Source organism: Oncorhynchus nerka, linkage group LG20 (genome assembly GCF_034236695.1).
Source record: "Oncorhynchus nerka isolate Pitt River linkage group LG20, Oner_Uvic_2.0, whole genome shotgun sequence".
In the NCBI taxonomy this organism is placed as follows: domain Eukaryota; kingdom Metazoa; phylum Chordata; class Actinopteri; order Salmoniformes; family Salmonidae; genus Oncorhynchus; species Oncorhynchus nerka.
The window spans coordinates 40,844,563-40,861,072 of NC_088415.1; the positions used below are offsets into that span (position 1 = coordinate 40,844,563).

The 16,510-nt window shown below is 41.7% G+C and overlaps 1 protein-coding gene across 3 annotated transcripts; it reads right to left on the reverse strand.

Moving 5' to 3' along the window:
* Positions 1-6,256: 6,256 nt before the first annotated feature.
* Positions 6,257-15,796, reverse strand: LOC115102534 (coatomer subunit zeta-1-like). Of its 3 annotated transcripts, none has more exons than XM_029622589.2 (9): positions 15,690-15,796; positions 14,001-14,069; positions 12,334-12,415; positions 11,365-11,456; positions 11,198-11,253; positions 11,023-11,100; positions 9,759-9,810; positions 8,970-9,008; positions 6,257-6,829 (listed from the first exon to the last, which is right to left on the reverse strand). In XM_029622589.2, exons 1-9 carry the CDS (start codon positions 15,705-15,707, stop codon positions 6,782-6,784), a joined length of 534 nt encoding a protein of 177 aa, XP_029478449.1. In that variant the 5' UTR covers positions 15,708-15,796; the 3' UTR covers positions 6,257-6,781. The 3 variants fall into 3 exon arrangements, with proteins under 3 accessions (XP_029478449.1, XP_029478451.1, XP_029478452.1); XM_029622591.2 differs by lacking the exon at positions 15,690-15,796 and adding an exon at positions 15,190-15,659; XM_029622592.2 differs by lacking the exon at positions 15,690-15,796 and adding an exon at positions 13,397-13,452.
* Between the last annotated feature and the right edge of the window lie 714 nt (positions 15,797-16,510).

The window sequence follows — 16,510 nt, forward strand, 5'->3', positions numbered from 1 at the left end:
TGAATGAAAATAGAAACAATATATTTTATGTAGATACAATACTTTGCTTGCAAAAGCCAAAATGTCAGTCATGAGTACACAGAAGCGAGGAGCTATGCTGTTTAGGTGCAGAACCGGTTCTCTCTCTTTTAACACAGCACAGCAACAGTGAGTCTGCGTCTGCCATGTACTAACCTCGAGCTAAGCAAGTTCATATCCCGGTCTCTCTCTCTCAAGGAATTATGCAATTACATTGCAGTTGTCCAGGTCTTCTTTCTCTCTCACGCTCTCTCTCGCTCTCTATTTTCCAGCAATTTTCCACTTGAGCAGACCAACCTAACCTGTAAGTGTCAGGTGAAGGAGTGAGGAGGGATCTGATATCAGGTGAATGATGCATGAATCCCTGGGGTTTGATAGACAGGGGCGGCCTTACCATTTACCCTTAGAGATATTCACGGGTCACTGCCGGTACAAAAGTGCACTCTGGGCTCATATTCATAAATTAGAATAACTTTATTTATTATTAATATTATAAAGTGTCTCAGAGTAGTGAGTGCTGATCCAGGATCAGTTTTGTCTTTTGGATCATAATGAATTAGATGAAGCCACTGGTTCTGGACCCCGTTTTGGCTTGGTGCGAGATCTGGCGACGTGCCCTTGGGCGGGGCACTTGACCCTGGTTGCTCCTGTGGGTCGCTCTGGACGGGAGACGATTAGATAACTGAATGTAATGTAAATGTTGAGTGGTTTCACTGCAGGTAGATTGTATGTTTTTTAAAAAAAAAAAAATTTAAGATACAAAAAAAAGATTAGAGTCTGAGAGATGGGTGGGACCTGATCCTAGATCAGCACTGCTACTGTGAGGTGCTTTATGAATACAGGCCATGGGTTCCTTTGGACCTCCATGGGATAGAATGAAGGCATAGGAACTGCAAAAGGCATAGAGGAATGGTAGGACAAAGACGGAGAGAAGACAAGCCAAGTTGGAGTCTTTTTTCCATTTACTACACCCTGGATAATGCATGTCATTAACCTATCAAGGTGCTGGAATATTTATATGACCAAGTTAGAGAAGCAAATGAAACATGATGAAGGATGGATGAATAGCTTTGTGTAAAAGCAAAAGTTATTCAATGATGGAATAAAAAGCGTTATCCTAACAAACCTCTAACTTTCCCACCGAAAGGATCAACAGCAGCTAATAAACCAGCCACGGTCCTTGTGACATAAAAAATATATATATCATTCATCAACACGGAATTAAACATTTGCATTAGTGATTTATCGTCATCTTATGTCTGGCTGATGGAAACATAGCTAGGTAGTAGATAGATAATGTGTAGCGCGCAAACTGTATTTATCGCTGATAGACAGGGATTCAAAATGACTGGCATTTTGCGTCTGTTGATCAGCGATGCGATAGTGATTTAGTTTGCCACTTTAAGTCTTATTATAGGTGTTGATATATAATAAAGTGATATAATTCTGCCTCGTTGATTACAAGATGTATGGGCCGGGGATAGACGGGGTAAGATGGGTGGATGGTTGAGGAGGCAGTTACTGATCTTTATGATACCGGTCTTACTGCTGGAGAAATAAATATCTGATGAAGTCGCTACAGACAGACAGGACACACACAATTCAATGATGATGGTGGAGCAGTTGTGTGTGTGTGTGACTCGGGCTGCCTCTCATATTGACCTCTTTCTCCGTGTGACTCTTTCTAGTAGGAGTGGGTCTCTCCTATTATCAGTCTTTCTCTCTGCGACTCTCTACTAGTAGGCTAGTGCTTGGGTCTCTCCTCCCCTATGGTGACGTCAGTCCAGCAGCGTTATCCAGCAGGCAGCACCACCTCCTCCCTTCAGGGCTAAGAGTTTATGACTGAAACCTGACACCGTTTCTGTGTCCTATAAGCGACAGAGCTGTAACTCACTTCAAAGGCAGCTGGCATCGAATCACAGCACGGCCATAAATTGCCCTGTCACGCCTGGGCCAATCAGGACAAGGCACTAAATCACACGTCGCGCTGGCGGCCAATGGAAAGACGGCGGCAGTAAATCTGTCAAGCGTATGTCTGTTAACGGGGTTGTGGTGTGGTTGGGGAATCCGTGGGGAGGGAGGAAGCGAGGGGAGAAAGTGAGAGAGAGAAAGAATAGATGACAGAGGGAGGAGGGGAGGGAGAAGGGGTGGGTGAACTGAAGGCTACAGCAGTATGCCACAGAATAAAACGCTTGTTTTCTCCCTCCCATTCTTTAGCCACGCCATGTTCAAAGTCACATCCAAAACATACGGTTTAAAAAACTTAAAGAGCATAGAGAGGGCAGACAGAGGAATGTGACAAAAACAAGACTAAACACGGCCACAAAGGAGGAGAAACATATGTCGTCGTCCCCCCACCCCCGAGGGATGGTACTGGAGTTGGATAACACCAGGAAAAACACCCATAAACCTTTACTGCCACCACAGACGGCTGTATGTCTGATGTCTGCAGTGAAAATGAGTTATGAGAATTCTTTTTTCACCCTCTCTTTGCATCACTAGCCAACTCCTCCAGTCCAAACTGTAGGTTGACTGTTTCATAATAACACTCAGCCATGAAACAGCAATATCAGTGGGCAGACAAGCTGGAGGCATGAGGGCAGAAAGTGGGACTGAATGGCTGGAGGCAGACTGCCCCGGGTCTAGGGGTCAGGGGCTGTGAGCTGCACACTCTGCTCAGAGAGGCCTCTGGCTGACCAGATGTGGTCCCTCCTCCAGCTCTCTGCAGCAGTCAGCGGGTCCAAAGGAAGAGCGGTTGTCGTCTGGGTACTACAGCACAGCAAGACAGAGGCCTGGATCTGAAGGGATTTCATTATGCTTCTAAATCACAAAGAGAGAGAGAGAGTGACAGACAGGGATAAACTAGCAGCTCCTCTTCCCACATCAACAGCCTCGTGCGGAATGACATCTGAGGGTTCACATCACGTATGACACGTTTCACATGTGTTCGGACATAACATACTATTAAAACAAATTGAGAGCAGACTTTCAGTGAGGAACAAGGAAAAACATTTTGCCAAAAGTAAAACTGCTGAAGGCATAAGGAACTGCAAAAGGCATAGAGGAATGGTAGGACAAAAGACGGAGAGAAGACAAGCCAAGTTGAAGTATTTTTTCCCCCATTTACTACACCCTGGATAATGCATGTCATTAACCTATCAAGGTGCTGGAATATTTATAATGACCAAGTTAGAGAAGCAAATGAAACACGATGAAGGATGGATAAATAGCTTAGTGTAAAAGCAAAGTTATTCAATGATGGGAGGAGAAGAAGAAAAAAGCGTTATCCTAACAAACCTCTAACTTTCCCACCGAAAGGATCAACAGCAGCTAACAAACCAGCTACGGTCCTTGTGACATTAAAAAAAAAAAAAATCATACATCAACACGGAACTAAACAGTTGCACCAGTGATTTATCGTCATCTTATGGCATTGATTTGAATACAATAATTGTTTTCTCTCGCAAAAACAGACCGTGTGCTGAGTTATGGCTGAGGGGGCCGGGGCAGAGAGAAAGTGCTGTGGTCTGTGCTCTGATGGTGGTGTTGTTTTTGGCTGGCTACTCCACAGAGCAAAGCAGCAATGATTTTCTATTCTATGGGAATCCATAAACAGCCCCTGTGAGGGCCACCATGGCGACCAGAGCCATAAAGCATGTCATACTGTAGTGATGCTGTTGAGAAGAGACCAGCCCAAGACCCCTTTACTACCCCTCCTCCATCCATGCTTTCAGTCCCAGCTCCCCTCCATACACACACACACCTTTATAGCTCTCGTTCACACAGTCTCTGTGCCTATAAATTATTTTCTGATTGGTTTAAATTGAGGAAATGTTGCTCATGACTCTATTTTTCTACATTATTCTGTTGAAGGCAGACAAATAGGGGTGCAAATGTTTGGTTTGTGTGACGCGTCAGTCTATCCTATGATAAAAAAACAACGTCTTCTGAATGATCACATTGTGGACGCTGCAGTAGCAGCGGAGTGGATGTTTGAGCGTTGGTGTATACCAGTGATCGAGGAAGAGGAAGTGTGGGTAATGAAACAGTTATGGGCTTTGACCTACGGACCCACTGTCAGGCCTCTAGTCAGATCCTCTATTGTGTTGCTAGCAAGTCCACCACTCTTTACTGTGTTGAAGTGGATACAGAGATGCCATGACTGACAGGTGTGTTACCATCACCGGTACCATGCCATTTCGCCACTTCCAATATCAAACCAGTTCGCTGATACTGAAGCTCAACCTATAGCACATGTCCCAGTCAGTGTGTGGTTTCACAGGAGGGAAATCAGGAGGTGTGAAGGTTAAAGAGGACAAGGTTAGAGACAGCAGCAGATCTAGACAGCAGCACTGCCGTAGGTGCTTCGATTCATCTCGCCGTGTCCTCACGCAGCGGAGGAGGGAGGGAAACAGCTCAAATGGATCCCGCACGCACAAAAACACACTTTGGTACTTCCTGCATTGCCATTCACGCACATAGTCGTCATCTAGATGTTATATATGTCCCAGTCACTGTGTGTGTGTCCTGCTGTCCCTTCAATTCCAACCAGATATTCCACCGGCGGGAGGGCTGGCAGCACCTTGGGGCAGTCAACGGCTATCTTTCATCAGATAATTATCTTTCATCGTAAAACGCCATAGAGGTAATTTATATTAATTATACAGGAATGAGTATAATAGTCTGAAACGCCACGGTTGACACGCTGTACAGAACACGCTGTAAAACAGCCAGGAGTGTGTGGTGGGCTCGAGCCTTGTAATTGATGGGACAAAAACAGCGGCATTGTGTCTGAGCAGGTCGAATAAGCAAACATCTTAAGAAAAAGGACAATCATGTCTAGGTCAAGGCTTATAAGCCCTCACTAGCAGGTTTCAGGCCTGTTGTTCTATGAAACACAAACTTGCTAAGAAAGGGTGCTTCGGTTTGGATTTTCATGCCCATTCCCCATTTTGACTTCTACTTTAATAAGACCGAGGGTCAGCGTTATCAAACTCCTCTGATCTGACTGGACATTAATTGAACACTCCCTTCATCTCTTTCCGCCTTCGATATCCGAGCCAAATTTCTCATTAAGGATAGAGAGAATAGAAAAGAGAAAGGAGCCCGAGGTGAACAGCAACCTCATCCATCCATTGTCCACGAGCAGTACATGCTCTCTGTCCTAGAGATGGGTCTGTACACACTGGGGTTGTAAACTTACTCACACTGCCTGTTGTACATTAAAGACACCTAGGGAAAATCTATAACGTTTAAAAAAATAGATATAAAATACTAAAGTCATTGTATTATCATACTGATCCAATACGGTTCACATTAATAAATGGTAGACCAGTTCTGAAACATGGTACACATCTCAGTTTGCATCAAACACCTTATAGAAGTCAGATTGAAAATGTGTGTAACTACACTAGGGGCAATAGGCACCAAACAGACAAACAGGGAGGGACCATCTGAACTTCTTAATATCGATTTCCATTCCGAAAAGTTAAACATTTTCATTTGCGTGCCCTTATAAATACAACCCAGCAGTGCTGGAGGAATGCAGACACTAAAAGAACATGATATAGTGCCTGATTCCTCACTCATTTCTCTGGAGGGCATCTTTCAATTGATTTAAAATTAATGTGGTGGTGGTGATGGCTCTACAAAAAAAAAAAGATGAATTGCATGCTTCAATTCATCTCTCTACTGCTCAATTTGGATTGAATGTGTAGTGAGATTACCATGGGAAATCAAGGTAACTCAAGGTAAAAACATGTAAGACATGATTCATCAGCACCTAAACACATAACGTTAACTGAAAGTGTCTCAATAAAGACGCACTTAGTTACATCAAAATAATTTACCTCAGGAATGGGTTTTGATGCATCAACCAGGAGATGGAGCCCTTGCTTTAGTTGTGAGACTCTCTGTTTGGCCAGCCAAGTTCTCTGGAAATACATTGTCTGACATAGGAATGTTGCCACTGAGACAGTACATGATTCAAGTGGACTGAAATTCCACGTAATCTACAGGGCATTATAAACTGGGGGGTTCGAGCCTTGAATGCTGATTGGCTGACAGCCATGGTGTGTGTGATATATATTATATATATATATATGAGAGAGAGTAATGGAGCATAGTCTACCAGAGCTTTCATTTATAAAACCTTACATTAACATATTTCAATGTGTGACAAGCTCAATAGGGCGACCAAGAACATAACCAACCACAAAATATCATAATAGTCGAAGCATCAGTGTCTAGAAACGTTTTTTATTCAAAAGATTTAAATGACCGAGTTCATAAAGTATTTCCGAAGAGCACATAGTGACTAACAACGATGTTGCCTGATCGGACCATATGTCTGGACCATAGAAATGACTCCTTTCAAATTCTATGTAATGTAATGTTATCAGAGATGAGGGGCATGAAGCGGTCAACGGAAGTGGTAAGGGACTGTGGAAGAAAACGCGAATCAAACCACTGGAATGTATGGACACGCTAGCATCCAATCTCTCTCATAGCTAGCGTTAGAACTAGATATCAGAAGAATACACCTTCACAGTAAAGACACACACGATAGAAATGATTGATTCAGACAGACAAAACTCAAGATATCCCTTGCCCTGGCAGTGTCTGATTGGCTGAGCGATCATCCGCTCATCAGTCCTGATTGGAGGAATGGTGAGTAACGAGCACAGGGGAAGAGATGGCATCACAGAGAGAGGGAGCCATGGGTAATGGCGGTACAGTGTTAGATGAGGGGAGTCGACAGGTTCTATCGTAGCAGAGACCATTTGATCTGTTCCTTGGCAGACTGCAGCACCTGTGGATGAAAAACTGGCCTCATAAAACAAATCATACCAACACAAGTAAACATACAAACAAACCTGTCTGTGTAATCAGCCATCCAGCTTTCGTTAACGACATCCAATTTATGAGGGCATGCATCTCTCCTTACAAGCACGATATGCATCTAGATACATGGGCTCCGATACAGGAACAATACGTTTACTCAAAACGATTCAGTGCGATTTGATTGTGTGTATGTGTGTGTGAGAGAGGTGTAGTGTTTGAGCTGAGGGGAGGGGGGGGGGCAATTTATGTTTTTGATCTTAAATCCTCATCACCCACTAATTGTCATATAGCAGATTCAAATGTTGATATAAATAGACATGTTACTCTGTAGAAATGAATAGAACACCATTTTGGAATTCACCCTCATCTCAAAAGCTAAATGGTTTTGACAGTTGGAACCTTACGGAGGAAGGCTGCTCTCGTCTCGAGTTCAGACCAGTGAGGCCCAACAAAACTGATCGCTGGTCTTGTTACGACATCACACCATTACCCTGTCCATGTAAACGCACTGACTGTTGAAAGCACAATTACCAAAACTATTTTGTACGGTGAACCTGGCAATCGAAAAGCCCCAATCAGCAGTTAGGATGTACAATCAGCAAGATATGAGTGTTCAAGCCTTAGCATACACAGCTCCACCAGTAAAACACAATTTTCTACAGCGCATTTGGTAACAATGACCCAGCAAATTACATTTGTTGTCCCTCAATGAATAAAGCCTATGATTTAATATTGCGAAAGCCATTTTACAAACATCTGAATGCTTAAGGTGTCACGCAGATGTTGCCAACGAATATTAGAACAGGGATAGGGTAGACTTGTTGATCAATTTCAATCGCAATTACATACAACAACAAAAAAGTTTAAATAGGCTGAAGGAGAGGACGCAGCAATTCAGTCACAATAGATTATAGGTATTTTCCCAACAAGGCAGAAAAAAATTACAAGTAAACAAACTATAGTGAACTGGCTACTCGTAATGTTTCATTCGGTTTTCTTACCGATGCATGCTTCATTTGGATCAGTTTGGACTCCCGCGGACCGTTGCACTCGTATCTTAAACTTTTAAACTGGGGACCGACGCGTATCGGGGAATCGTTACATCCCTAAAATTTTGACTTCCATATTTTTTTAATTGCACTTCAAAACGAAAGACTTTCCCTATCGAAACAAATGAATGTAATCCACCGAATGAATCTAATCCACCTTGGTTTAGAAGACCAATGGACCATTTTAAGGAAATGGAGGGAGACCATATGATTCACATAAAAATGCAATCATTAAATTGACCTCAACAAAAAGTTTAACAAAAATGCTAGATGGAGGAAGATGAGTAATGCCAGTAAAGGGAAATATGCAGGAATTAATTAATCATCTTAATTCGTTGAAGGAAAGGAGAACCAGAACCATAAAGCATGAGGAAGACAGCCAGCCATTAATCAGTAGACAGAGAGAAAGAGAGAAGGGATGGAGAGAGAGGGAAGGGATGGCAGGATGGCAGCCTGTCACAGGCCTCTTAAATGAGAACATTAATCAGGAGAGGAGCTAAGCGCAGACGCACACAGGCGTGTGCACACACAATGGAAACCACCACTGGCTACCATACCATCAGCCAATCATTTCCAAGTGTGTGATTCACATCCAAAAGGACTAAGGAAGTGTGAAAGCAACACGGTAGGATCGGAGATGGTGAAGTATGCGGATCACCACCATGTAGAGGAGAGAGGGACATCGGTAGCCTGGAAATCTAGACTCAATTCAGCTCCGTTTCAGTTCTTGTTTCACTCCACTGTCACTAAATTAGTGAAGCAAAACAAGAGAGAGGTGAAGTGTAGCGTGATTCAGTCTGGATTCCCAAGCTAGGACATTTGGCACAGCTCTAAGGTTTTGTCCAAAATGGCACTCTATTCCCTATATAGTGCACTAACTTCGACCAGAATCCTATGGGCCCTGGTCAAAAGTAGTGGACTACATAGGGAATAGGGTGCCATTTGGGACACAGCCTAAGTCTCAGGAGAGTGGAAAGTCAATAATGCAATGGAGCATATTCCACACTGAGCAGTGTAGTATGTTGAGATGAACGAGGTAATTAGGGCTGTTTTTCTCACCTGGGTGACAGTCTGCTCTGAGTAAGGCACATCTTCCCCCTGTAGGAGAGAACACATAGTGGCCTTCAGGGCATAACAATAACATTTTGGTCCACCAGCCAAAACGCCAGTCTTTTAACCAAAATATCACAGAGGAGACAAAAATGCCACCTGCCCCTTTAAGGGCAGGAGGTTGCCGTGGTTGCGTGACTGGAGTAATGTTTGTGCCCGTGAGATTTTATCTGACTAGTAGCCGTGTCATCTTCTCTTCAGTTGAACACTCAAAACAGTTGAAACTCAAAACAGAAAAACAACCTAGCTTGGGAACAAAACAATGTAAACAGCCAAGAAACACAAGCATAAAGTCTAACTTCAGTAAACTTTCGTTTCACCTGCGCACAACCCCCAGCCAGGCAGTGTTTCAGCGCAAGGTGTAATAGGCTATATAGGATTTGTAGTTCTTTGATATTGTACGATAAATTTACCAGCTATGATACAAAAATGGCAGAAATACTTTGAAAACAGCTACTGCAGCATTTATTTGACTATAAATGTGATCATACTTGATTTTTTATTCACTAATGCTAGTGAAATGCTCACCCTGTAGAGCTGTGACCACCCACCAACAGTGGCTGGTGAAATAGACACATTTTCCACCAATGACAAAATCTACCTGTATTTGGCAGGTTTTAGCTCCTGGTCACACAACAGCACCAATACTCAGAATACTTTCCATTAAGGTCCACTAGGTTGAGTGAATAGTACTTTCTAGGGAGAGGATGGGAGGGGAGGAGAGAGACCTTTACTTACCCTTAGAGCTACGCGGTGGACCACTTGCTGAGGATCACTCTCCAGAATCACTCTGTAGGAGACAGCAGGGAAAAGCTTGTTATCGCTCACACACTGCAAGGACAGAGGGCCACACTCAGTAGCAGTGGGTGGTTCAAATGTTTTTTAGTTTAGTTTTTTAAATCACTGGGGAAGCCAGAAATAAAGGCACATTACAACCTGTGTTGTGATAATTGCGTAACCTGTTAGTTCATATGTCTTGCCACTGTGTTTGTTGTAAAGGCAGAGACAATTAGAAGACACAGCGGCAGAATAAATTCAACCACAGCTTTGTTTCATCACAAAACCGGAGAGCAACCTGTCTGGTGGAGTCCACAAAGCATATTGCATGTAACAAACAGTTACATGACCTACAGCATGGTCAATCAAGTTAATGTTTCTGACATACCTCGCACCACTAAACAACTACTCCACAGAGAGTTACCGCAAGTCGCAAAGAAAACAGGAGCTGCCTCCACTATTCCAGCACCATTTCAACATCATCAAATCACCTATGCTTAGTCTAATACAGTGACAGCTAAAAGGCCAGGGGTACAATGTATGAATGAATGGTTGGGTCAGAATCACCATTACAATCATTGGCCAGTACAGAGAATAAAGTAAAACCACAAGTCCAAATGTCTATCTCCATCTATGGCTAATTTAGGAAAGGGCCAATTTTACCTAACTAGCTAGCTACTGGAGGACAACGCAACGAGATGCAACAATTCAGGTTTTTCTGTCAATGAAGTTTTGCTCTCGACGCGATTTGATAGGAGTGACGCCAAATCCAAACTGGCTTCCATTGACACTTTTTTGGTGCGCCAGGACCATTCACAGTTGATCTCACTGATTGGCTATTATTTACAACTTTTAAATGAAGGGACGCCAAATGTTCGCTGGCATCCCTTGCATTCAATGCTATGGGCAGCAACAACGTCATACTCTTTTGGAACAGACAGCGTCAGATAGATGCCCCACACAGAGACAGAAGCGCGCCGTTTCGTTTGCTCGGATGCTTTTGTTTTTCTCCTCTCAATTTTTGGGGGAAGCCTGGCTACGCTTGGCATCCATCAATACATACCACCGCCCACACTGGTCTTACTACCACTGATTTTACTGAAAAGTTGTATTTACCAGGACATGTTGTCATCTTACCTAGCTACCTTAAGATGAAAGCACTAACTGGAAGTCATTCTGGACAAGAGGATGGTTCAACTATTAATGTATAAGATATAGAACTCACCCTCCATCCACAATTTCATCCACAGCTAGAAAGAGACCTTCCATGTTCTCAAGTAGAGCTCTCCTCTCAACATTCTTCCTACAGAGACAGACAACAGAGAAATCATTTTCCAAGGCTTGCCTTTTGATGATCGATGACTAAATATGTGCTGTAATTAATAAGCTTTAGATCTCACCTCAACATTTGGCTAAGTGAGTCAAACAGACAGTTCAGAACAGCCATTAGCATCAACTGTTGGAGGGAAACAAAAACACACACACCAAAAAAGGTTATTTAGAGAATGGCAGAGTGCACTGAAATGAAACATACAATAAATGCATTAATTGTTTAAAATATGATGACCTCATTTTCATGTGAGCTTCCAATGACATAGAAGAAGAGATCAATGTTGCTCTTGTAGACGACTGTGAGGCCCTCTAGCAGAGCGATCTCACCTAAGTAGGCACAGAAACATGACAATGAGACAAAGAGGTAAAACACGATTCAATGACCTGTGCATGTGTTAGTGAAGTGCGAGTTGACTCATAACCCGCAGTTATATCCGCGGGGCTGGTGTGTTTAGGGTCATGAAATATTGTGTGGATGAAGGGCATGTGGGTGGAGTGTGGGTTTAAAAAATAGAAACTTTGGATTAAAAATCCATAAATGTATAATTATTGTGCAATTCATATCTAAAGGCTACATTGGAGGTTTTTCTGTAATATTTTTTTTTATCTGGTGTTAGGCCGTAAAGCTTAGGCTTACGCACTAACCGTTCACGCGCCAAATGCTTTTGGGAATTTGTGCAGAAAAAGTTAACGGCGATCAACTGAGGCAAAAAGGACCAAGTCTGAGTTTAATTCAATAAGAGAGAGTTATTGCACTTTCTCCCTGGTCCCTAAACTTCTTAAAACATTCCCGGTCCCTAAACTTCTTAAAATGTTCCCGGTCCCTAAAAATGTACCAAATCATAGTCAACTAGATAGAATGAATGCTTCAATCGTTGTATGACATTTTCTGGTGACCAAGGAGTAATTTAGTTTTCTAGGGAAACAAGTAACGACGGAAGAGATGCGTATCTAAGTATAGACAAGTTGACTAACAAATAGCAACCATTTTTATGCTTATAATTTACTACATTTTGTAGGCGATTTTTAATTTTTTTATCCTGTACCCACTGTCAATTGTCTATATTTTTGTTGTTTAGGGTCGGGTGCGGGCCTCGGATTTCCAGATGCAGATGGGTTATTAGCAATTGCATGGGCAGGTGAACAAAGCTGACCTGCACATAACTAGTCTGCGTGCGTGTGTGTATTCAAATGCATTTCTTACTGTCAGTCCTGTGTGTCTTGCTGAAGATGTTCTTCTCGAAAGCTTTCTGTTCCTTCACTGAAGGGTAGGTGCCATCATAATACTGTCAATAAAGCATTAAAATGCATTAAGAGAATGAGGGGGTCGATACCACAAATATTGTTGGTTGTTGGGTAAATCCACTTGAATGCAATCACTGTTTGACAGCACCCCTTTTGATTTGAATGAAACCTTCCATACATTATTTGCCCATTGTAGAAAATGCGGAGAACGTGACTTTTTGGACCTGAATACCAAAACAGTCAAGAGATTAAAAGGTGCATACCCTACCATACCATGAGACATCCATGTCTTGAAAAGATACGATGGTTGAGATTGATATCATTTAAAAGCTTACAAAATAGGGTTGTCAAACTGTTTTAGAATTTTGTTATTTTTTATCCTTTGTAAATGATCTAAAAACATGTAAACTCAAAAAATAAATTAAATAAATCACATTCACAAATGTTGTAGCTTAGACCCTACTTTACGTCATCTGAGGTTTTTGTGCCCGCCATCGGTTGAGGCACAACATGCTCGAATACAGGGTGGGTGTCCTAAAATAATAAAAATTTAGACTTTCAAAATGGTACCGGCGGTACATCAGAGAATGTTGACTTGAATGGGAATACCTGTTTTAAATTATACTGAAAGCTATAAAAAATGTTTTTTAAAGTCCCATACATATATAACAATCTCCCAGTAATTTATTGGGCATCACTGTGCCACACTGAAGAAGGCACAGTGATGCCAAAATGTTTTTTTTTTACCCAATGAATTACTGGGAGGTTATATATGGAGTGTGCGATTCTTCTGGTTTTTATAGCTTACAGTTTATTCACCATTAGTCAGCACCTCTACACTAAATACTTTTCGCTGGGTGTGTGCCATCTCATGCTTTTTATTAGTTTAAAATTATTCTGTCAATCCTCCATAGGAAACCTATTGAAATATAAATAATAGACATGACCATTTAAGTTGACATTGATTTAAAGAGATAGAAATATAATTCATAGAATGGACCTATGATTGAAATGACACTCACCTTGTACCCAAGAGCATGTTGTGTCTCAACTGATGGCTGGCACATCACAAAAACCTCTGATGCGATTAAGAATTAAAAAAAAAAAAAAAAAAAATTTAAACAGTTTACACATTATTAGATCATTTACATTAAAAAAGGTTAAAAATGTTTGATTTTTATTCAACAAAAAATATATTAAAAAAAATGTAAGACCCTGTTTTGTAAGGTTATAAATGATATCAGACTTTAATATTTATCTTCTCCAGTGATGGACATGGATGTCTCATGGTAGGGTGGGGTATGCAAAATGGGTCAACTTTGAACACCTCTATCTCCTGAATGTTTTGGTATTCATGTCCAACAAGTCACTTTCTGACCACTACATCCATGGGCAAAGATGTATGGAAAGTTTTGTTTAAATAAAAAGGGATGCTGTCAAAAAAGTGATTGAACACATATGGATCGACCATGTTCGTACATTTCCAATGGTAGGCTAATGCAGCTGGGTATTGCATAACGACAAAATTAGTTACATAGCAGAGCTTGCCAACCTCAGTCCTGAATTACTGAGTGTGCAGGCTTTTGTTCAAGTCCAGTATAACACACCTGATCATCAATGTCTTACTTTTGCATAAAGCCTCTCTCCATCATTATCCAGAATGAGGACTGCTTTCACAGTGTACAAAGATGGTTCCTGTTAAACAGATGTACACAGACATGAGTAGTAGTGAGGGGGAATATGGGCGTACACTTCCTCTGTGGCGAAATAAGTTACACACAGCGATACATTTAAGTCATTTAGCAGACGCTCTTATCCAGAGCGACTTACAAATCGATAGATATAAAGGAGTCCTCTATCTGTGCCATTATAACATCTGTGACAGCATGGGCAGCGCCAATGAGGCTACAACCCATAGGAATTAGTGATGTCTAGTTTGAAAACTATTATTTATTTTTGAACAACTCTTTTTACTGACTCGAGTCATATTTCGTTTTTCTGAGTGACGTGTTCATTTTAGTCGTTTGTTTGACCTGCTAGTGCTGGCTGCAATGAGTATTACAGCAGGATTAATAAACGCTCCTCCGGCTCAGCGGCTTCAGAGACGTGCTCAATTCACCAACAGTCTGTCATATGCGCGCAGGAAAATAGACATGTTTAGAACTGATATTTCATGCATGGTGCAAGAATGACTGCAATTAATTGATTATTGAATGTTAGGATGGAAACAGCTTTGTAGGACCAAAACATACACAGCCTCATGCTAAAACATCATTTTGGCCACTAGAGGCCTCGATCATTCTCTATTGGGTCCTATGGGCCTGATTTGTGTCAGTCACACTTTCGCTAACACACTTCACTCTAATAATCATAATCTCCAGTTTAGAATGCAATTAGTTTAAATCAGCTGTGTTTGCTGGGAGGGGGAGTGCGCACCACGCCGGCCTCTGAGGACTGGAGTTTCCCATCCCTGCTTTAAGGCAAAGATTATGGATATACTGACAATATCGTTGTCTCTCTTTCCAAACAATGGAGTAGTTGTCCACAAAGCAGCACAGCGGGCTGTCAAACTCCCGTTTATTCCTCTTTGGATTGGTGGAAACTACTAATTATTTTAATATAGGGTTGTTGACGTCAATGGATAGAGATGCTATGCTAACAGCCTCATGTCAGAATAGCCACCTCAATGTTTTTCATAAAGTTGTGGGATGTTACGTCCTACTTATCAGTACACTCGTAACAACCTAACCATTACAAAACTTATGTTCGAACAAATAAACCATTACATGTTTTGTTGACCAAAGTGGACACTGACCTCCAGACAAAAACTCATCGCTTTGAATGGAAGCGAAAAAAACGAAAGATGTCCCCCTGCTGGGGAAGACACATTTTTGGCCGAGTTGGGCTCTCCCTTCGCCTCTTTCGCTCTGTCTGTTACACATCATCAGTCGTTAGCTAGCTAATTAGCTAACATTAGCAACTAGTTAGCTAACTAGCTATGATAGCAGGTAAGGACACAAGAAATAAGGACATTCACTAACGGAAATATTTTACATTACTAAGCATTGTGACCAGATATAGGATTTAGCCACAGTTTATAAACTTACATACTGTACGTCTATGATTTAGCTAGCTAGCTACACACGTTACCCTGTTGTAAATGCTACATCAGCTAGTTTGCTAAAACATCCGGCGAGTTAGCTAGCTAATATCGTCCAATTTATCGACAGGCAGCAAACACATTATCTCTCGTGACGTCGGCAAAGTTACTAGACTTTAATTAGTCACATCAGGAATTAAAGAAAAAACCGTCACCAGCGTTACAGTATCCATCTTCTTCCAATAGGTCCTAGTTAGCAACCTTCTTAGCTTGTTAGCAACCTAGCTAAATATTTATGCGATCTCCCATTGGATGATATTCCGCGTCAGTCATAACACTCCGATATGACACCGCCCATTCTGTACTGAGTACCGAGTACAAAGGTCTAAGACATTTGCCAACCAGTCCAGACCATTAAGGTGCAAATACTTGAGTGAATAAACTTTGAATGTAAAGTTTCTGTTACTATAAATTATACAATTGGGTTACCTGCTCATATCATTCATTATGCAGGATTTAATTGTGACACACCTGTGGTTGGAGGAGCTGACAGTACTAATTAAGACAAAGTTAGGGAGGGACTGTGCAGTTGGGCAGTAACATTTCCAGCAAGCAGTGGTGGTGGTATACCACTAGCTTGCTCTGTGGGTATTATTATTTTTTTAAGTCAGTTAGATTTCTTTGACCAAAGGACATGAGCTTCAACTCCACCACTGCAAACCGTAGGTATTTACATTACAGCATAATACAGTATAACCTACATGGTAGGCCTACAGTAATGAAGGTAGGCCAACTGTATTCCTCCCTGGCTTCAGCACATCTGTTCCCCCCTTTGATTCCTATTGTGTGTCTGAATATAGTCAGTCATGTTATAATGGAAAAGTTTTTTTTAAAGAATCATCCCACATTAAACCATCCTAATTACCCTGGTTGTTTCTTCTGGGAAGTATCAATCTGGAAACCCATACTAGTGATGGGGTTTCCCCTCTATTCAGAATGGCATCAGTGTTTACGTGTCAACCTCCATTTTGGTTTT